Source organism: Oncorhynchus keta, chromosome 14 (assembly GCF_023373465.1).
Source record: "Oncorhynchus keta strain PuntledgeMale-10-30-2019 chromosome 14, Oket_V2, whole genome shotgun sequence".
In the NCBI taxonomy this organism is placed as follows: Eukaryota; Metazoa; Chordata; class Actinopteri; order Salmoniformes; family Salmonidae; genus Oncorhynchus; species Oncorhynchus keta.
In genome coordinates this window covers 52,641,684-52,665,172 of record NC_068434.1, presented here as the reverse complement: position 1 = coordinate 52,665,172, position 23,489 = coordinate 52,641,684, and the positions used below count along the sequence as shown (strand labels likewise).

General features: G+C 39.8%; 1 protein-coding gene across 2 annotated transcripts in view; it reads left to right on the top strand.

Annotated features, from left to right (window-relative positions):
• Positions 1 to 359: 359 nt before the first annotated feature.
• The window catches only part of prdm6 (PR domain containing 6), a 55,021-nt gene continuing 31,891 nt past the window's right edge, over positions 360 to 23,489 (top strand). For both annotated transcript variants that reach the window (XM_035786456.2, XM_035786457.2), the window contains exons 1-3: positions 360 to 510; positions 948 to 1,452; positions 3,895 to 4,202. In XM_035786456.2, the coding sequence (XP_035642349.1) occupies positions 960 to 1,452; positions 3,895 to 4,202 (801 nt within the window). In that variant the 5' untranslated portion in view covers positions 360 to 510; positions 948 to 959. The remainder of the gene's footprint in view (positions 511 to 947; positions 1,453 to 3,894; positions 4,203 to 23,489) is intronic.

The following is a 23,489-nucleotide window of genomic DNA, read 5'->3' as shown; positions in this document are numbered from 1 at the left end:
CAAAACATGATTAACATACGGTCGTATTCATCATTAGCATAATACGTGTGTTCCTTATTCATGTGGTTGAAAATAAATCAAAAGGTGCATAACTGCATGCCTCAGATCATAAGTTAAATACGCACCCTAATAGGCTATATATGCTAATACTGTTGATCATGGGCGTTATCTATTTGAATTTCTAATTTAACTAAAAACTGTCCCACTTTCAACTCTTTCAAGCCTAAAATCCAAGAATAGTTTTGGCAAAGAGATGCGGCAATACAATTTCGGTCCAGTGTGAACTTTTTCGTCCCCTGTGTTTTATGCTGTCGTAAAACCCACGTGCAGTTGCTCTGATCCTGCGAGTGCTCAGAGAGGGGGCAAGAGCGGGAGGAGATAATATTGTACTTCAGACATAGAGCTTGAAACATACGCCGCGTATCCGAAGTCATACTATTATGGTGTAAGAGTCTGGGAAATACTATTGGAATCACCTTCGAGGACCAATCCCCTTTTTCACGCAACAGAGTAAGTCTTGTTAGGTCGATGCTCCCACTTGCCATTTCGTTGAAAATAACATTGCTCGTAAACTCTGAAAAGTAGCAGACTGTCTACCATTGCCTTAGCGCAAGGATGAGTAGCCTATGTGATGGGAGGTTCACAGACCTGAAAGGCTAATGAGGTTGACTTCCATTTACATTTTAGTGTTTGTACTGGTAAAATGCTTTTGGTCAGGTCAACTCGCTGTGTTAATTTATTTTACTATCAACATTGATTACGTATGTTCATGCAATGTGTAAACTGTGCGTAAACTGTGCGTAAAGTGCGATTGTTAGATACTTTGCTTCTTTTACATATGTTGTATTGTGTAATAATTCACTTATTTCAAAGCAACATAATTTGAATGCTCAACTTGTCTCTTTCAAGTAGACTAAGTTAGGCCTACTGCTTACTGTCTCCTCTAGCTCCTGTTTGAGATGTTAAAACCCGGTGACCCTAGCGGATCTGCTTTCTTGAAAGTGGACCCGACGTACATGCAACACTGGCAGCAGCTCTTCCCTCAAAGCCAGTTGAAGAATGGAGGCATTACGCAGCTGCAGCCGCCGGACAGAGTAGCTGTTCCGGTGGAAAGTCTCCGTCAGCGGCCGAACCTGATCTCCTCCACATCATCATCGTCGGCTTTAACACCTTCCTCCACATCTTCATCGACTCCATCCGTTTCATCATTGGCAGGTTTATCTCAACTATCTGTGCCACAAATTGCACTTTTTGGACAAACTCTCTCTTCTGACATTGTCTCGTCAGACAACACCAACCTCCAAGCGAAAGAACTTTGTATATCCTCCAGCTTTAAGAATGACAAAGGGTCCAGATTTAAACTGACCTCCGATGAGTTAGACTACTACCTCTACGGACAGCAGAGAATGGAGATTATCCCATTGAACAATCACACCGGCGACCACAACAATCGTATGTATGAATTCCACGGCACATACTATTCAAGTGGAAATATTGTTTTCCCTTTATTTAAAAGGGGCATTATTTAACGAGCCTATCCAGCTGTTAAAAGGTTACCGCATTTTAGGCATATAAGAAAATGTGATTTGACTTTATGCTCACAATTGAACAAAACACGTCAATAATTTTAATCTCGCTCCTCCACATCACTCATAATCAGGCTTTATGGGCTAATATAAACTATGCTAGGCCTAGACGAGGCTTTCTATTACCTTGTCCTCGAGCACACCAAACTTCTGTTTTGCCCCATGAAAGTCATGCTTCTCAACATTGACCATCAGCAGGTGCCCCGCGCGTGTATGGGTAGTATTGGTCAATTAGGCGTATGCATGGTTCACTAACTCTGATCATCTATATTCACACCAATTTATGTATATCCTATACCACTGATGAACAAATATAGTATTTTTCATGTGTTCAACTGCAGCACAACTTGCAAGGGCGGCAAATGTAATAGCTATAGCCCATTTACAACCGTTGATATAGGCTTTAACAATAGACCACATGTACTTATTTGCCTATAATTCCAATTTATAGACAGTTAAAGGGATTCCACAAATAATCATATTCTGATAAATATGATAAATAAGAAATAACACTGAGCTCGTCATTGATAGGCTAATATTAGGCCTTTAGGCAAAAGTTTTTTTAAATCAATGAAAGCTTTTATCAATTTGTTTTCTTATTAGTGCCCAATAAAACAATCATTTTCTCTTTTCATTTTGTTCAAATAAACAACATCACATTATGTATATGTATTATTCAATTGATTTTGACATCAGAAATTCAGTCTGCGTTCTTCATCAGTCTTTTATTTTATTTTTTGCTTGAAGAATTTTTGCTTTTACATTATCGGATGGAAATAGACGTCGAGGACAACCCTCTCTATATTAAAGCGAAGTTTGAAATGGTGGTGTTTATTTAAGGTGATAAAACGGCCCATCAGCAGTAATCTCCATCGATATGTGCCACAAGGAGATGAGGGATGGGGGGACAAGCCACAATTAATTGCTGTATAGTTTTGTAGAAGAGAGTGGACTGAGTGTGGATCAGAGATCGATCTTTTCCATCGGCCGCTATTCATCATCCGAACATGGTATATGGAAGTCTCCCGGGGACAGCGAGACTGCTTTATCTACATTCGGTATTCTCTCCCCCATATTTCAAACCAATGCAATGTCGGTAATTTATAAAATAGCTGAAGTGTGTATTACACAAGGAAACATACAATTTCATTTACTTCATAATTTGTGTAATTACACCGACAGCCAGATAGGTTTTAATGCGTAGGCCCTACTTGAGTTTAGGCTATGTGTAACCTGCTATTAGGCTAAACTGTTTTTCTAGCTCAGAAGCCCTAACATAGGATTTTTGGGGGTACTTGACACTTGAAGCTGATTATATTAATCAGTCAAAAAGGTGTTGGTTTGTCCTTAGGCCATTTCTCCAAATATTTCGTCAGTGTTGAAATTAAACTTTTTTACTGCATGACCTATGAAGCATGTTGCTTGTGCTGTTCAGGTATTTGAATGACTGTAACATATAGGCAAGTAGCCTACATTTTTAAAACGTTATTATTTAAATGAAATTCATTACGCATTGCATGGGGAACAATCTGGGAGTAGCCTACGATTCCAGTTTACTCCATTAATGTTTGTAAAACAGTCCCAATTTATCGCCAAAATTAACATATCAACAACATGACAACATCGGTGGGATATGTATGGTCTCGACTTGAGTTGCACACCTCTTTCAGTTCCAAAATGAATCCCCCCAGTACCATGACTCATGCCGCTATGACAGCAATGAGCAAGGCCACACCATAGTCGCACACTATTCTTAAATTGATTTAGACATAGCTTTTTTCTTTATCTGGTGACAGAAGGTGCAATGTTTTTCAATCCCTCTGTAAACTCAATTAGGCATGTATTTAACATAATTATGTTTGGTTATGCATAAACATTATTGTGGCCTCTTAAATGAGCAATATAATCAAATTATAATTTTCAAACAATGCAGAAGATTTGCATGACATTTTTTTCAAAACATGTCACAAAACACTTATGTTGAATGATTGCTTAAAAATGTGTGTACATCCCTCCCTTCCTCCTGACCAATGACTATATATATATATATATATATATATATATATATATATATATATATATATATATATATATATATATATAATAAGTACAATAAAATAAAAACATATATATATATATATATATATATATATATATATATATATATATATATCAAAATGCAAATAAGTTATACTTATTACACATATATTTTTTCCCTGGTCAAAGTGTTAGTACATGTGATAGTAACCCATGTGTACCATGTGAGATGAGTTGCTGGTAAACCCCCTCTACCTGCTGTGCCCTGCAGGGTGTGACATGTGTGCAGATAACCGTAACGGAGAGTGCCCCATGCACGGGCCCCTGCACTCGCTGCGGCGCTTGGTGGGGACAAGCAGTGCAGCGCCGGCCGTGCCGCCCCCAGATGTCCCTGACTGGCTGCGGGACCTGCCCCGTGAGGTGTGCCTCTGCACCAGCACTGTGCCCGGCCTTGGCTATGGCATCTGTGCCGCCCAGCGTATCCCACAGGGCACCTGGATCGGCCCCTTTGCGGGAGTCCCCCTCCTCCTGGATAAGTTGCAGTCAGGAGGGGTGCGGAACACAAGGCACTTATGGGAGGTAAGTTCATGGTTCATGATGATGAAATTAAAATTGTGTAACATCACTCCAGGTACTGTAACTGTACAGATGACCATGATTGGGTTGTGAAGTTGTGGACACATCCACTGGGTTTTTGTCTTTAAAGTGTGGCCCCATGATATGGGTACTAGAAATGACCCTGAAGTGTTTCAGTATAGGAATAATGTCATGATGTAAGTGCTGCATACACTGATTGAAAGTGATTCAATATGTATACAGTTCAAGGGAAAATTCAATGTCCTGTATACTGTAAGTATGAATACCTGCATTAGCATTTGGCGGTATGCTAATGATTTGAATCGGTTTTGTGTGGCAAGTGAAATTGATAGATAACTCCCATGAGGTAGTGGTGATAAAGGTCACTGTTTCCTCAGCTGACCAATGATCATTCTCACCCGTTAACCACATCAACGGATATTTGAGGCTAAGAATTCAGAGCACTGGAGCAGGCCACGATACAGTGTCCTGACAAAAGAGGTGCCTTTTAAACTAACTGACGCAACTTCTTTTTTTCCCCCCTCACATGAAAATTACAAAGAAATGAAGTGTGATGTTTTTGAATGGCATTTGGTTTGAATGGTGTTCTATCAGTTTGTCGCTTAAATCAATAGTTGATTTATCACTGCCAATTTGTACTGCATTAAATGGTATATATATATATATATATATATATATATATATATATATATATATATATATATATATATATATATATATATAAACTACCGTTCAAAAGTTTGGGGTCACTTAGAAATGTCCTTGTTTTTGAAAGAGGCCCCGGTGCACAACTGAGCAAGAGGACAAGTACATTAGAGTGTCTAGTTTGAGAAACAGACGCCTCATAAGTTCTCAACTGGCAGCTTCATTAAATAGTACCCGCAAAACACCAGTCTCAACGTAAACAGTGAAGAGGCTACTCTGGGATGCTGGCCTTCTAGGCAGAGTTGAAAAGAAAAAGCGATATCTCAGACATGCCAATAAAAATAAAATATTAAGGTGGGCAAAAGAACACAGACACTGGATAGAGGAACTCTGCCTAGAAGGCCAGCATCCCGGAGTCGTCTCTTCACTGTTGACATTGAGACTGGTGTTTTGCGGGTACTATTTAATGAAGCTGCCAGTTGAGGACTTGTGAGGTGTCTGTTTCTCAAACTGGACACTCTAATGTACTTGTCCTGTTGCTCAGTTGTGCACTGTGGCCTCCCACTTCTCTTTCTATTCTGGTTAGTGCCAGTTTGCACTATTCTGTGAAGGGAGAAGTACACAGCATTGTACGAGCTCTTCAGTTCTCAGAACAATAATCAATTGACAAGTTTCAGAAGGAAGGTCTTTGTTTCTGTCCATTTTGAGCCTGTAATCAAACCCACAAATGCTGATGCTCCAGATACTCAACTAGTATAATGAAGACCAGGTTTATTGCTTCTTTAATCACAACAACAAGTTTTCAGCTGTGCTAACATATTGGCAATGTGGTTTTATAATGATCAATCAGCCTTTTAAAGTTATAAACTCGGATTAGCTAACACAACGTGCCATTGGAACACAGGAGTGATGGTTGCAGAAAATGGGCCTCTGTATGCCTATGTAGATATTCCATTAAAAATCAGCCGTTTCCAGCTACAGTAGTCATTTACAACATTAACAATGTCTTCACTGTATTTCTGATAAATTTGATGTTATTTTAATGGACAAAAAAATGTGATTTTCTTTCAAAAACAAGGACATTTCTAAGTAACCCCAAACTTTTGAACAGTAGTGTATGTAGTGTATATCTGTGCAGAAATATGATCTCAAGAAACAGTCTTCGGAGTTCACATATGATGTGGGGGGTGTATAATTAAAGAACATTGTGTTATTTGGCCGTCATGGCTCTTCACCCACAAACTGGCTGTTGTGAAGGCCCCTGAGGCAGGATAGAACACTATTACTGCTTATATATGTATTGTGTGACAGAGCTTTAAACACTGGCTCTGCCAGAGAGGACTGTAAAAATTCCAATAGATTAAACAGATCTGAGGTGGGTGGAGGGAGGGAAAACTCAGAAACAGAATCCAATATTCCAATCCACCCTCGGCTGCAGGGCTTCTGTCTTCACGAAACGCAGTAAGTGTTAAACTCTCCAATCATTATTGATAAAAAGAAAAACAGGCACCGATATACTCTCCTCAATACCTGCTCTGTGTTGTCTACTCTACACTTTTCAAGTGTCCAGTCAAGCCACTTGATGCCAATGTCCAATAAGCATATTCTTCTCTGCAATAAAATGGGATAGCATGGATTTTAGAACTATTCTCTGGAAGTCTGCCGCAATTACTTTGGGGAAGATGGGATTCATCTTTTTTTCTAGATCCAGACTTAGCCTATTCATAAACTTAAAAGCATTGTCGATGGAGAATCTCCAATGAACATGTTTTTCGGTCTGGGAATAGAAAAGCAGCCCTGTAAATTCTGGAGGGTGATGTCATCATGAGTTGGAATATGGCAGGATTAAGGTCACTTATGAACTAATTATTATGTTGTATCATCTATAGGTTCATCTATATGTTCAGGGTACCCTACACAGCCCAGATTGAAATACAGCATTTGGGCTGTTCAATTAATAGGGCCATACAGTTTTAACATAGGCTTAACTTTGCAGGCGGTTTTTGTTTATATTTTAATGGATGTCATGTAAACAAATATCTATATATGATTGAGAGGTATGCATAATAACAACAACGGTGTTGCCGCTGTTTATTTGTTTGGTTCTGTGGAAAATGTAGGCCCACCTTGGCCATAGATTCTGTGGTTGACACATAGTGATTGTGGTTGTGCACCATTCCTATTAGACACTCAGGAATTGAGTGACCTAATTTGACGGAACAGTAAGTTCCGGACAGACTGCCGGCATTTGACTTTCCCACAGTGTTCCCACTGGACGTGTAGCATGGTCTTGTGTTAAGACTGTCCACTCTGACGCTGGAATGTCCAGGGTTCAAGAAGGTCCCATGTGCTTGCCATAGAACATAAAGAAATAACATCTCATAACGGGATAAGAATGAAGGGATATAACTTATGCAACAACAACTACAGTATAGCCATACACAAGCCATCTCCTCAAAATGAGAAAAGAATGTGAAGAATGTTGTGTATTGAGATTAAAATGAATCACCGTAGACGTGATTTAATGTGGCAAACATATTATAACAAAACGGTCACGTGTTGGCAATGTAGAGGACACGACATCCAAGTACCAGTAAGGACTTGTGAGTGAGGAAGCTATACTGCTAAGTAACTCAGTGGTGTTTGTTACAGTGGTGCCATGACCACAGTTGTGCTCACCTCAATGGCTGGGGTCACTGTGGTGTGAGTTTAGAGGGGGGAGTGTAACAGAGGTACGTTTGTGCTTTAAACTCACTCTACTGCTTGAAAGGTTGCCAATGGTGCTGCCAGATGAGTGCCTTTTCAGTGGTGCAACTGGTTACTACATTGTCAAGCAGTGTGTTCTTGTGTGTTGGCCAGGCAGAGGACACAAGATCAAGTACCAGTAAGGACTTGTGAGCAAGGAAGCTGTACTGCTAAGTAGCACAGTGATGTGGCCCATGGCTGGGCCTTTTAGTTGCCTATCTTCATGAGACTCAGATTTAGTAGACTTATATGACATCATTCCTTGAAACTGCACCAGCGGGTGTTCTTGGGGAATAATATGCTGCTTAGGCCACAGGCCAGGATAATTATTTGTATTTTGCATGAGCCAGTGTGGAGGTGACATGTTTAACATTGGTTCACTGACTCAGAAAGCTACATAATTTGTAATTTAAGTTATTTTATGGTCCATTTCCCCTCTGATTCCTGGCCTCCTTTGTGTGAGAAAGCATATCTACACTCTTAGAAAAAAGGGTTGCAAACGGGTTCTTTGGCATTCCCCACAGGTAGAAACCTTTTGGGTTTCATGTAGAACCCTCTGTCTATTATCTAAACATTGGCTGATTGAATGGATAATTATTATGCCCTGATTTATTTTATAGTTGTAAAATGTGAGTGCTGAAACAGTTTCAAGTAAGCATTTTTATGTTTTTAGTCTGTATGTCATACAGCAGACAATTTTTCTTGGTTGGGTTTTTAAAGGTCCAGTGTAGCTGTTTTTCTCTCAATATCAAATAATTTCTAGGTAACAATTAAGTATCTTACTGTGTCAATTCAAATTGTCAAAAAGAAACAAGAATAGCTTCTAAGCAAAGAGCAATTTCTCAAGCAAGAATAGCTCGTACTGTATAGGAGGGGTCTGAGTAGGGAGGGGAAAACTGAAAACTAGCTGTTAATTGCAGAGAGGTTTGGAAATCTCTTTCTTATTGGCCAAAACTCAATCCCACCAAAACAGTCTGACATTTCATGCAGTCTTTTCAAACAATTTTGACACTAAATGGACATTATCATAATTTTCACAATTTCATAGTATTATTCCCACCTCATAGTGTGGAAATATATATAAAACACAAGACATGTCACATTTCTGACTGCACTGGGACTTTAATGATTTATTAAAATTAAGATTAAAATCACTTTATTGGTCAATTGCCCACTTGAGCCAATTGAAATGTATGGTTTCCTAATCCAACATTTAAAAACGGTTTCACCATAAAGTTGGTCAAATTCAAATATTTTCATACTTATCTGTTACATCATACCATACTATAGCAGGTAGCTGACTTGATGTCAGTGTTTTGCTTCACTTTTACAGTGTATGTATCAGTGGAGACTGGTGGGAGGAGATATAGGAGGACGGGCTCATTGTAATAGCTGGAATGGAATTAATGAAACATAGTTCTACCTGTATTTGATACTGTTCCATTGATTCCATTCCAGCCTTTACAATGAGCACATCCTCCAATAGCTCCTCCCACCAGCCTCCTCTGGTATATATATGAGCTATACAGTGCCTTCAGAAAGTATTCAGTCCCCTTGACTTTTTCCACATTTTGTTACGTTACAGCCTTGATTCAATTGTTTTTTTTACTTCATCAATCGGCACACAATACCCCATAATGACAAAGTAAAAAAAGGTTTTACATTTTTTTTGCACACTTCTTAAAAATAAAAACAGAAATACCTTATTTCCATAAGTATTCAGACCATTTGCTATGAGACTCGAAATTGAGCTCAAGTGCATCCTGTTTCCATTGATCATCCTTGAGATGTTCTACAACTTGATTGGAGTCCACCTGTGGTAAATTCAATTGATTGGATTTGGAAAGGCACACACCTGTCTATATAAGGTCCCACAGTTGACAGTGCATGTCAGAGCAAAAACCAAGCCATGAGGTCGAAGAAATTGTCCGTAGAGCTCCGAGACAGGATTGTGTCGAGGCACAGATCTGTGGAAGGCTACCAAAACATTTCTGCAGCATTGAAGGTCCCCAAGAACACAGTGGCCTCCATAATACTTAAATGGAAGAAGTTTGAAGCCACCAAGACTCTTCCTTCGACCTGGCCACCCGGCCAAACTGAGCAATCTGGGGAGAATGGCCTTGGTCAGGGAGGTGACCATGGTCACTCTGTCAGAGCTCGAGAGTTCCTCTGAGGAGATTAGAGAACCTTCCAGAAGGACAACCATCTTTGCTGCACTCCACCAGTCAGGCCTTTAAAGTAGAGTGGCCAGACAGAAGCCACTCCTCAGTAAAAGGCACATGACAGCTCTCTTGGAGTTTGCCAAAAGACACCTAAAGACTCTCAGACCATAAAAACAAGATTTTCTGGTGTAGTGAAACCATGATTGAAATCTTTGGCCTGAATATCAAGCGTCAAGTCTGGAGGAAACCTGGCACAATCCCTACGGTGAAGCATGGTGGTGGCACAATCATGCTGTGGGGGTGTTTTTCAGCGGCAGGGACTGGGAGACTAGTCAGGATCGAGGGCAAAGATTAATGGAGCAAGCCTGCTCCTGAGCGCTCAGATTCACCTTCCAACAGGACAACAACCCTAAGCACACAGCCAAGACTTTTTACTTAACAGTTATTTTTTCTTAACTTCTTATTAAAGCATTGTTGGTTAAGGGCTTGTGAGTAAGCATTTCACTGTAAGGTCTACCTACACCTGTTGTATTCTGCGCATGTGACGAATGACATCCGATTTGATTGATTTGACAACGCAGGAGTGGCTTCGGGACAAGTCTCTGAATGTTCTTGACTGCCACAGCCAGAGCCCAGACTTGAACCCGATCGAACATCTCTGGAGAGACCTGAAAATAGCGGTGCAGCAACGCTCTCCATCCAACCTGACAGAGCTTGAGAGGATCTGCAGAGAAGAATGGGAGAAACTCCCCAAATAGAGGTGTGCCAAGCTTGTAGCGTCATACCCAAGAAGACTCAATGCTAAACAAGGGTGTCCGCTGTCACCATATCTATTCGTTATGGCCATCGAAATGCTAGCTGTTGAAATCAGATCCAATAACAACATTAAAGGATTAGAAACACAAGGCTTAAAAACAAAGGTGTCCATGTATGCCGTTGACTCAAGTTTAATATTAAGTCCGCAAGCTAGATCCCTGCAATGTCTCATTGAAGATCTCTGGACTAAAACCTAATTATGACTAGTGTACAATTTTACGTATTGGATCTTTAAAAAATACAATTTCATTACCCTGCAGTTTACCTATAAAATGGGCTGATGGTGAAGTAGACATATTCGGTATTCATATCACAAAATACAGTATAATACAGTGGGGCAAAAAAGTATTTAGTCAGCCACCAATTGTGCAAGTTCTCCCACTTAAATAGATGAGAGAGGCCTGTCATTTTCATCATAGGTACACTTCAACTATGACAGACAAAATGAGAAAAGAAATCCAGAAAATCACATTGTAGGATTTTTTTATGAATTTATTTGCAAATTATGGTGGAAAATAAGTATTTGGTCACCACCTGTTTGAACTTGTTATCAGTATAAAAGACACCTGTCCACAACCTCAAACAGTCACACTTCAAACTCCACTATGGCCAAGACCAAAGAGCTGTCAAAGGACACCAGAAACAAAATTGTAGACCTGCACCAGGCTGGGAAGACTGAATCTGCAATAGGTAAGCAGCTTGGTTTGAAGAAATAAACTGTGGGAGCAATTATTAGGAAATGGAAGACATACAAGGTCTGCTCAATCCAAGAGTACAACCAACTGATTACAGCATTACCCCAAAAATGGAGGAGGCAGGTGGCAGCGGGAGGAGGTAGGGAACTGGTCTGTCTGCCCAATATAAAGGATCACAACTGGCGGAGGAATACAAATAGCATAAATAGGAAAGTATACCAGTTTCATTTGAGGACCAGGATGTTGACAACTGTGCCATACAGATTGCAAAATTAGTGCAAAATAGATTTTTGATGTACCGATTCCATGGTACAAGGTGTATGAGTTGATGTGTATAAAACAACGCAAGATTTAAGACTTTGTGCTTTTCAGCTAAAATGATTATATAGAATTCTTGCCACCAACAAAATGTAGAATATGTTGGGCATAAAGTCATCAAAGCTCTGCAGATTTTGTTGTGAGGATACAGAATCAATAGACCATTTATTTTGGTATTGCCCTCAGGTAGCCTGTTTCTGGTCTCAGGTTCAGGAATGGCTGAAAATGCATAACATTGATCTAAAATTGACCCTAGAAATAGTACTGTTAGGAGATCTGGAGAGACCGGGTCAGTCAATTACTAATATACTATTTCTCTTAGTAAAGTATGTATCTTCAACTCGCAATCTGTAGATTCTATTCGATGAGATAGATTGAAATTGTACATTGAATATCACAGCATAGTTGAAAGGTATGTGTTGCGTAGAAACCCGAAGTGGGTGGCCAGCAGAGATAGATAGGATGGGCTGAGGAAAGCTGAGGGTTGGGATGTGGAATTGGAGACAAGTGGGAGTGGAGTTGCTGTGTGGGAGATAGAATGATGGTCAAAGATAAAAGTATTTGAATGACACTGAGGGGCAGTGTTTTTACAACTAATGCCGGCTTGCCTGAGGCTGATGCCGTGCAGGTGTTTGTACACATGCATATACGCACACTCTCATTCAAATGAACACGTACAAGAACACACACATACATGTAATAGTGCCAGACATGCACAAAAACATATACAGTTGGCATTGCTGTTATGATTTTAGTTGTCCTTGATGTCCTTTGTTTTAAATGTATTATTTTGTTTTATATATTTTTTTGCATTGTTGTTTGCTGTTTTCTTCTGTATTTTCCTTTTTTCTCTTTAGTTCATTCTCTTGGTTGTTGATGCAGTGAGGGGTGGGGAATGGAATTAATTGTATTTTTTATTTTTCTTCTTGGGGAGGGGGGGGAGGCTGTAGAAGGGGTCACGAATGGTTGAGGGGCAGCTATTGGGAAACTGTGGGAGGGGGGGGATCTTGGAGGGTTCGGGTTCACGTTTTTCAGCCTGGTGGTAGATCGGTCAACTTGCCCTTGAGCAGGGCATTGACCCCGGATGCTTCTGTGTGTCGCTCTGAATGGGAATCTGTTGGATGACTGGTATGATGTAGGTGTTGAGCTGCTTCACTGCAAGTATACTGTATGTTTCGAATATTCAATCAATATATATTATTATTTTTATTTAAAAAAGAAGATTCAATGCTGTAATCGCTGCCAAAGGTGCTTCAACAAAGTACTGAATAAAGGGTCTGAATACTTATGTAAATGTAATAATTCCATTTTTTATTTGTAAGAAATTAGCAAACTTTTCTAAAAAACAGTTTTTGCTTTGTAATTATGGGGTATTGTGTGTAGATTGAAGAGGTAAAAAAAACTATTGAATATAGGCTGTAACGTAACCAAATGTGGAAAAAGTCAAGGGGTCTTAGTACTTTCCGAAGGCACTGTAAATATTATGGTTGTTAGTGTTTTTAGTTAATGACAAAAAGCAGGTTTACCATAGTCAAGCATGTCTATTTGATAGTAAAGTACATACATTAATTTGCTAATACCTACAGTGCCTTTAGAAAGTATTCACACCCCTTGACTTTTTCTACATTTTGTTGTCTTACAGCCTGAATTTAAAATTAATTCAATTTAGATTTTATTTGTCACTGGCCCCATAATATCAAAGTGGATTTATGTAAAGTACCAGTCAAAAGTTTGGACACACTTACTCATTCAAGGGTTTTTATTTATTTTCATTATTTTCTACAATGTTGAATAATTGTTAAGACATCAAAACTATGAAATAACACATATTTAACCACGTAGTAACCAAAAAAGTGTTAAGCAAAACTAAATATATTTTAGATTTTAGATTCTTCAAAGTAGCCACCCTTTGACAGCGTTGCACACTCTTGGCATTCTCTCAACCAGCTTCACCTGGAATGCCTTTCCAACAGTCTTGAAGGAGTTCCCACATATGCTGAGCACTTGTTGGCTGCTTTTCCTTCCCTCTGCGGTCCAACTCATCCCAAACTATCTCAATTGGATTGAGGTCAGGTGATTGTGGAGGCCAGGTCATCTGATGCAGCACTCCATCCCTCTCCTCCTTGGTCAAAAAACAAATGATAGTCCCACTAAAAGCAAACCAGATGGGATGGCGTTTCGCTGCAGAATGCTGTGGTAGCCATGCTGGTTAAGTGTACCTTGAATTCTAAATAAATCACTGACAGTGTCACCAGCAAAGCACCCCCACTCAATCACACCCATCCTCCATGCTTCAAGGTGGGAAGCACACATGTGGAGATCATCCTTTCACCTACTCTGCGTCTCACAACGACACGGCGGTTGGAACAAGAAATCTGGAATTTGGACCCGTCAGAACAAAGGACAGATTTCCACCGGTCTAATGTCCATTGCTCGTGTTTCTTGGGCCAAGCAAGTCTCTTCTTCTTCTTGGTGTCCTTTCGTAGTGGTTTCTTTGCAGCAATTCGACCATGAAGGCCTCCTCTGAACAGTTGATGCTGAGATGTGTCTGTTACTTGAAGTCTGTGAAGCATTTATTTGGGCTGCAATTTCTGAGCCTGGTAACTCTGATGAACTTATCCTCTGCAGCAGAGGTAACTTTGTGTCTTCCTTTCCTGTGGCGGTCCTCATGAGAGCCAGTTTCATCATAGTGCTTGATGGTTTTTGCCACTGCCCTTGAAGTTTCAAAGTTCTTGAAACTTTCCGCATTGACTGACCTTCATGTCTTATAGTAATGATGGACTGTCATTTGTCTGCTTATTTGAGCATCTTTGCTTATTTGAGCTGTTCTTGCCATAATATGGACTTGTTCTTTTACAGTAGGGCTATTTTCTGTATACCACCCCTACCTTGTCACAACACAACTTATTGGCACAAACACATTAAGAAGGAAATAAATTCCACAAATGAACTTTTAACTAGGCACACCTGTTAATTTAAATGCATTCCAGGTGACTACCTCATGACACTGATTGAGAGAATGCCAAGAGAGCACAAAGCTGTCATCATTGCGTAGGGTGGCTACTTTGAAGAATCTGAAATATAACATTGTTTTACACTTTTTTGGTTACTACATGATTCCATATGTGTTATTTCACAGTTGTATGTCTTCACTATTATTCTACAATGTAGGAAATAGTCAAAACATAGAAAAACCCTGGAATGAGTAGGTGTGTCCAAACTTTTTTCTGGTACTGTGTGTATTTTTTATGAAAAATAATGAAAAAGTGAAATGTCTTGTCAGTAAGTATTCAGTCCCTCTGTTATGGCAAGCCTAAATAAATTCAGGAGTAAAAATGTGCTTAACAAGTCACATAAGTTCCATGGAGTCTGTGTGAAATAATAGTGTTTAACATGATTTTTGAATGACTACCTCATCTCTGTACCCCACAAAAGCAATTATCTGTAAGGTCCCTCAGTCGACTAGTGAATTTCAACCACAAAGAGCAGGGAGGTTTTCCAATGCGTCGTGAGGCGTACATTACTGATCAATTAGAATGAATACAATCAGTAGTTTGGTATACTATAGGTAGTCAATGTATGGCATTGTTTCAATCTGTGTCTGTGTCCTCTGATCACATTCAGGGCAATGAGCTGGAATAACAAGTAGTGGAGATTAAGAGAACTGATAAATTACTGAACTTACATTGATTTGCTGTAAAAGTGGACCAACAGTCATTGATTGCGTCTCAGCACCAGTTTTCCACTTCTTTTGGAAAAGGCCTGTGCTATAGGTAGATTATGGAAGGTTTTGAGGAAAGGTAAACAGATCCACTGCACTCACCTTCAGTAAACCTAACATTTTAAATTATAATCATACAGTATCACTGAGAAGACTGCTTTTACTTAGCAGCCAATGTGAAAGCCATGTAACAACTTAGGTTCAAATAATATTTGCCATCACCAAGAGAGAGCAAGATGCATGAAAACATATCTAAAGCCTAATCACTGATAGCCCTATATAAAACATTAAAACTAATGATCATGTAATGTCCAAAGCCATTTATTTATATTCCACTGCACTTACAGTCTCAACCAGGGGTTTAGTAAGGCGTTGATATATTTTTTTTGTGTGACATTTTAAAGCTGCCACAATATGTGTATTGTACTGTAGCTACCTACCTCTGCGGAATCTATTTGTGGCATATGTTAATTGTGATAGTCACCACGAAAAGTCCTTAACCCTAATTCAACAGGCGTTTTCTCTGGGTGAGGGCATGATGACAGATTTCAGTTGTGTCTGCCTTTATACCTCTGCCATTAATTACATTGAGTGAGCTTAAAGAGATCTCCCGGGAACTTTTATATACTTTTTTTGCCAGTAGTTCTAAAATTAGCCCCCATGAGCCAAAAGTGGTCCCCGAAAATTGCGTACTATATGCACCACGTGCTTACTCGCTCTCTCTCGCTGCTCTGTGTACATGTGCATGGAGTTTCCACTGAGCCATTAGGCCTGCCCTGCAACCTCATTGGATAATGCTGGGCAGGCCGGGGCCAGCCTTCTTTTTTCACTGTGCAACCTCATTGGACCTGAAAAAACAAATGTCATGCATGTAGCTCTCTCACGCACTCACTCACTCCCTCAAGCCAGCCATAGAGGAAGGTTACTTCAGTCATAATTGTGCGAAAAAACTTGGATGCTATTGATACTTATGATGTCAGGCCCAAGAAGAGAAAACTAGATCTAGATGTCGAATGGCAGGGCCGCTCATGAAAGACAAAGGCAGAAGGCAAAATAATAGATATTGGATGCTTTTCCAAGATGGCCTCAAGGAAGAGAAACACTGTTGCCTCATCCAGTGTTGGACATCCATAAAAGTAATCTTCGGGCGAAAGGTAAGAGACTATTAGAAACCATGTTGATATTTTATTCAGTTAGAAGCCTATTTTGAGTGTTTATGTAAAGAGGAACTATTCTGTGTCTCAGTTAACTAGGCTAGCCAACAGTCTCTCTGTGTCATAGTATACTTTAAAAGGTATCGTAGCAAGCTAGCTACCTAACATGGTAAATGCATATTAGGGAACATCATACTGTCTGTCTAGCCAACTAAAACACATTTCAAAACATGAAATCACTCTACTAATGTATGTTGTGTATTTTTGTAGATGCATAGAATCTCTTGTTGACTGGCTAGAAGGGTGGACATTGTTGTTGTTTGTAGCTACCAGTGTCTAGCTAGCAGGCTAAGTGGCTCGGCTATGTTTACAACTGGTTATCTGTAACTATATGAAACAGTATATTTCGGTGCTAGCTATATTGTTATTATTAGGCTATACGATAAAGAATGATAGAGGTCTCTAGTGGCCAAAAGGCTGTTTTAGCATGGGCAGCGCCATTGATGGCTTCCACCATTTTAATGTAATCAACTGGGTGGGGTTTCCAACTTCATTGGCTGAACCCTCCTGATGACTCATGTCCATCCGGATCATCAGGAGGGATCTGCCAATAGTGAAGAAGAAAATATACTTCTTAAAAATGGAGATTCCCTCAATGGCACAGCCCTGTCAGAGACTCTATAATGGTACATATACAAAGATGAGTCCTCTATCATTCTCTATGGGGAATACCTAGTACCTTTTTCACTCTCTGCAGCTCGATTTCATATTTTGATCCGCTGCCCAGTTGAAGCCAAGCCCCTGATGCAGTGTCAGTGTGTTAGTTTGACTTTTTAGTATCCTTTGTAAGTAATGTGGTCATTTTCCAGACAAGAATTCTGATAGAAGAACAAGGAATAGCAGAGCTGGTTTCAGACATGCCAGATGATCAAACATGCAAGAGGCTCTTGGCGACAGGTAAGGTTTGATTTGGACTAGCTGTCATTTGTTGATGGACTGTTTCCCATGTTATTTGTGTCATATATGATAAGATTTACAAGCCTAGCTTCATCATGTTCTGGCCATTTAACCTGTTGTGTTTTCGATTTGAAGAATGAGCTAGATGAGTATTGCTGATGAGGATGATGGCAGTTTGAATGAGATCAATGACATTCACAACAGCATGTAAATATAACTGTGCTCTGTTCCCTGTAATGTAGCTACAGTTTTGTGTAAAACTAGAATACTGTGAGAATCATCACTTAAGCATGCATGTAGGTCATGTGATGAATTGGCCTCAACACTCTTATGGTCTGTAAGGAATATGTCTATCTGGTTTCTGCCCTGTGGAATAAGAAGTAGGATGGCGGCTAGGACGATGGTTCTAGCAGTTTACAAACAATAGGTCTGACCCATCAGGGAGTGTACCAGTTAGGCCAAACATGATGTTTGTAAATGGCTGGAACCATCTCCCTAGACGGCCTGTTATTCCATACCGAGAATTTGCAGTTGTACATATTACAATACAGTGTAGCCTATTGTCAGCTGATGCAAAGCCGCTTTTAAATAATAGCGGTCTCTAATTGAGTTTATGTGATGACTCATCATCGATTCTGTAGAAGTGACAGCAGTGTAGCGTTTACTTGACTCATCTATGTTTTCACCATTGTGTGGTTTTAAAGTGACTGATCATATCACAAAAACGTCAAATCCACTAACACACTCATAGCCAAATCTACTTAAGGTTTCACATGAGCAAAGGACCAGGTTTGAGAACAAAACCATAATATCTACATGTTTACATGTTGGTAAACCAGGTGCACAGCTTTATGTTCATGGCTGTTACATGGCTGTGTGCAAATTCCCACTCTTAGTGTCATAACGTTTTGAAAGGCTCTGCACAAATTAATGTATTTTGTTTGACATGTAACCCATTTCTGTATGCTAAAGACTTTTTGTATGTGCAGGAGATGGACATCAGCAGGCCCACATCCACCACACCTTGACCTTCCTGTGGCCTTGGCAATCCCCTTACCACACTGGAGTTGCAATAACCAAGGAAGAAACATATTACTATTCACCCAGACTACTACTGTTCTTTTTCTCGAACTTTATTTTCAAAAAACAACCAGTGGACTTCTGAACTTTACACATAACTAATAAATTCACACATAAACAAATGTCAACATGGATTTTCACAAGACACCTAGACCTACCTATAAAGCTATGGCTGCAGTAAGCTCTAATAACCTTGTCAATTATTTATACACATTTTTAAAGGCCAATCATATGATTATGGCTTGCTTCCGATAAGAAAACACACAACACATATTATTCTTATACAATTCCTGTGTTTCTTACCTATGTGACAATATATACTGCCACCGTGTAGTTCTGTATTTTGTGTATGAATGTGGCCTACTTCATATAAGACATATAGTCCACTTATATTAGTTACATGTTTCCGCAGTACCCATATAAGAATACTTTTGATTTATAGAGACCCTTTCGAAAGTACCATACGTGGCACAGTTATACAGGTGTAATAGGATGGGCTATTATGATAGAAAATGTTTAATAGGTTACTGGAATTATATTGAATATTGTTTATTCATGATATCAAATATCCCTGCATTAGAGTGGGAAAGAGAGTTATGTTCAGAAGTGATGCATTTTTATAATGAATTAGTCCTATGAAATATCCATTGACATTTTGCATGCTGAGCGCTATTGCAAATGCACCTCGTACCTCGAATCATTTGCTCCCTCATTCTCTCGGTCCTCGGCCCTAGAGCATCTATTCCAGCCCTCGCTGCTCGACTTGGACCCTGGGGTACACGCACCTTGTACAACCTGTCCTTGTCCTCCTCTCATCTGTGGACCATGTCCTCTTCCTCGGCTAGTCTGATGACGAGCAACACATTGTATACATTGATTGTCAATATGGGAAGCTTCTAATAGTCTTGTGGTTTTTAGATTTCATATGTTAATGGTAAGTAATAAAAAGTAAGTACTGAAGTTATGAATGGGTACTGCTAATCCTGTAGCTTTATTAGTATAACATTTTCATTAGCTACATATCCACTATGTGGAGTACTGTGAAGTATAGCTAGCGATAGCCAGAGCCTTTTATTTCCTGTTTCAAAATACATGGCTCAATATATGGCTCTAGCTGTAACTAACAAACTAGCCTAGCTCAACTAACAACCGGCGATGTTGTCATAAAATACATCAGTTTGTAAATCTGTGTTCATAAAAACACTGTCTATAGCTTGTATACCGTGCCTCTTCAGCTGAAAATATTTACACAATCCATGCGACAACTCTGTTAGCTAACTACTGTCTGCCTCTTGTCAATGTTTATCTTGCTAACTGTCACTCAAATGGCAAGGGGCTGAAGCTCATTGGCTAGGGGGCTGGCCCCCGTGTGCCAAGCTTGCATTATGTCACCAAAATCTGTGTAGATTCCCTGAATAGGGACAATGGTGCCGCACAGCTTCCAGAAAACAGTTGCTTTCAAATACATTGACACATCCAGCCCAAAGTGGGAGTTTTAAAAAATACTGACAAATTCGCCAAAGTTCCGGAACGTCTCTTTAATCGTCGCTGTTACTAACACTGGCTCCAGAAAAGTTTATTTAGCTGTATCATCATCCTTTGGTAATAATGCTAAATGGTAATTATTGCTAACTGGTAATTATTGAATGAGTGGTTTGGCCTTGAACTGCACACAATACAATGAACTGAATCTGAGCATGTTCACTTTAGGTGTGTTCACAACATTGAACCGATACAGTGCGGCTCGAGTATCTCATTTGAAGAATCCATCATATGGAGCATAACTGATCCACGTAATCCATTTACATGCCAGCATCGCTTGGGACATGGCCGTTAAGTGTTTTCGTCAGATAAGATGGTGGTGGTGGTGGTGGTGGTGGTGGGTAATCCTGCCTGCTTGGGGTCTGTGCTATCCCTGAGTGGGCCGAGTGGGACTTTCCCCAGCTCCCAGCCTCCGTCTAATGGCTTCGGAGGCTGATTTACTTGATGTAATAAGGCCAGGAGGTCAAACGACTATCAGGCAGCCTTTGGGGTTGCTCCTCCAGCCAGGCATCAACACACAGCTGTTCCAGGACGATTTACAGCCCGGACAGTGACAGGGCCCAATCAGCGCGCCGTAAATGTCGGCCCAGGGAGATTGAGCAGTAACTAAAGCAGTGACAGGACACTGGGAGACAGATCAATGGCTGAGGGGCTACTGAGAACTAACTGTAAGCCATAGCACCTTCTTACCAGACCCAGGAAAGGAAACATGAGGACCATAAATGGGTGTTACATGTTCTTGGATAAGTTTTTGATATCTGACACGTTATTGGATTTCTGACTTCCTCTTCTTAACATTTACTGTATGTAATTTCCCCTCCTCAATGCTCAAGTACTACTAGAGTATAGTACTTCTAGTTACAAAGAAATCATTATTATGTTTTCTTTTCTGCAGTTAAAATCAGTTCTGTGTGGCACCAGGAGAATTCAACATTTACTGACACGGGTCATTCCACTAAATGAGTGCCTTTTGGTATTTTAAGTAGAAATTTAGAATTTAATCAATTAGATTTTGAATATGAAAAAAGGCTTTCTAAAGTGCCAAAATTCTTCGTTTTGACATGTCCCTCCACTAACCCTGTGTCACTTCTAGGAAGATTTTAACCCACTTCATCCCCAAACTTCTCTAGGTTTCACCATCATTGACAACCCCTAGTTATTTTGTTGATTTGACAAAGTAATTTCTGAAGATTATTTTTTATATAATTTCATTAGTGATTCATTTTACGTCTGTCCCTAATTTTAAGGTCAACCCTGTTATGTGAACTGAACTCACTTTTTAATATTGAGAAACTATTCCTTTTTAAATATTATTTTCAAAAGAAACATTTGATCTAATAGTCAATTCATATAGTAAAAGCACGTCAATCCTGTTACCCATAGATAGACAGGCTAGAAATGTTTCAACAATTAAATGTTTTTGTGAAGCTTGTATTCAATTGCCACTCCCTGTTGCACAAAACAACCTTCTATCCCCCTGTCACAAGGGGATTTATGTCTGATTTAAGAAGAAATCGCCAACCCTGTTACTTAATTTGGAACTAAATAGGCAATTTCTATAGTCCTTTTTAGATACCATGAAGATTTTTTTGTTATATTTGAGTTTTATTGTAATTCTGACATCGTTATACCAACACAGGACATATTATGGTATTGACATGGCAAGTTTGAAAATAAAATAGAGCCGCACACTCTCGGAGCTCAGATGCAAAAATGTAATTACCAACGTTTCGACAAACAATGGCAAAGTCACAATGATCACAAGAATCGCTTCAGATGTCAGGGGGTGACCTTGATAATTTATTGTTAAAACGAGAGGCTGCCTGGATCTTTAACTTAAAGACCCTTGCGCCCTTCGGTCTCTACGTAGGCTTTCATCTGAAGCCATTCCTGTGATTATTGTGACTTTGCCATCGTAATTGTTTGTAAGCTTGTGTGGTCAAATGAATTTATGATCGTATGCTATCCATTTGTTGTTTGCTTGCTGTTCTTTGTATGACATTTTAATGTTTGATAATTAACCAATGATATTAGGCCACTCTTGGCCATGATTACAGACACCTGTGTCTTCTGACACTACATAAACGAGTCATCCCGCAGTGTTTGTGATTATACCCTGATGAAGACAGCTTGGCTGTCGAAATGTTGGTAATTACATTTTTGCATCTGAGCTCCTAGTGTGCGGCTCTCTTTTATTTTCAAGTTTTCTACTACGCTAGCCAGCACCTCGCCTAAATAGGTGTGCGTTTCTTTTTCTTCTAGATTGACATGGCAAGACCTGGCAGTTATTGTCTGTCTCTTCATCATGGTGTAGGTAAACTTCGTCCACTTGGCTTTGAAATGATTTGTTTGTTATCTAAACACAGTTGACAGATGGGTGTGAATAGGGTTGCACATTTTGGGGAATATTCAGAGGTGGAAACATTCCGTGGGAATTAACAGGAATATATGGGAATTAATGGATATTTTTGCAAATTAATATTATTCACATTTAAATGTAGATGTTTTTTGCATTGGATATTTTTACCATATCATATGGAGACAGAAACATAAACCTTTCACTTTATCATAAGTAGACCTAATCGCAAATTAAATTTAAAAAACAATTTAGTTACAAATTGAACTTTTAATTAAATGAGTTGACTCCTCACATGGGATGATTTCACTGAACAACAAAAGAAAGGGAATATTGAATGATCCCCAATGATCCATCGCATCTCCCAAAAACGTTTTCAACATCTGTAAAATGATAGTCTAGAAACTAAAGCTTTGGTTGTCTTCCGCTCAGGCTTCCATGTCTTCTCCCTGGACTTCCTCAATGTCCACCTCTTGACCATCAGACTGGATCCCCATCTTCACTGTCGCTTTCCAACCTTGTTGAGGATGACTCGTTGTCAGGCTCAAAAAGCCTAAAATTTGCCCGGATGGTCACCAATTTTTCAACCCTTGTATTGGTCAGCCTGTTGCGTGCTTTGGTGTGTGTGTTCCCAAACAAGGACCAGTTGCGCTCTGAGGTGAGGTAACAGGAGAAAGAGCCTCAGAACCACAAAGTCCCTTCCACCAGGTGGCTCATGAGATATGTTGGCACTGCCATATTGCTATCCGTCCCAAAGCCCTTGCTTGGAAGTGTACTTTGCCAGACTGCCAAGAACCTTGCTCTCATCCAGGCCAAGGTGGCGAGACACGGTAGTGATGACACCATAGGCCTTGTTGATCTCTGCACCAGACAGGATGCTCTTGCCAGCATACTTGGGGTCCAACATGTACGCTGCGGCATGTATGGGCTTCAGGCAGAAGTCTTCACGCTTTTTGATCTATTTCAGAACTGCAGTTTCCTCTGCTTGGAGCAACAGTGAAGTGGGCAGGGCAGTACGAATTTCTTCTCTTACATCTGAAAGCAGAGTCTGAACATCAGACAGGATGCCATTTTCTCC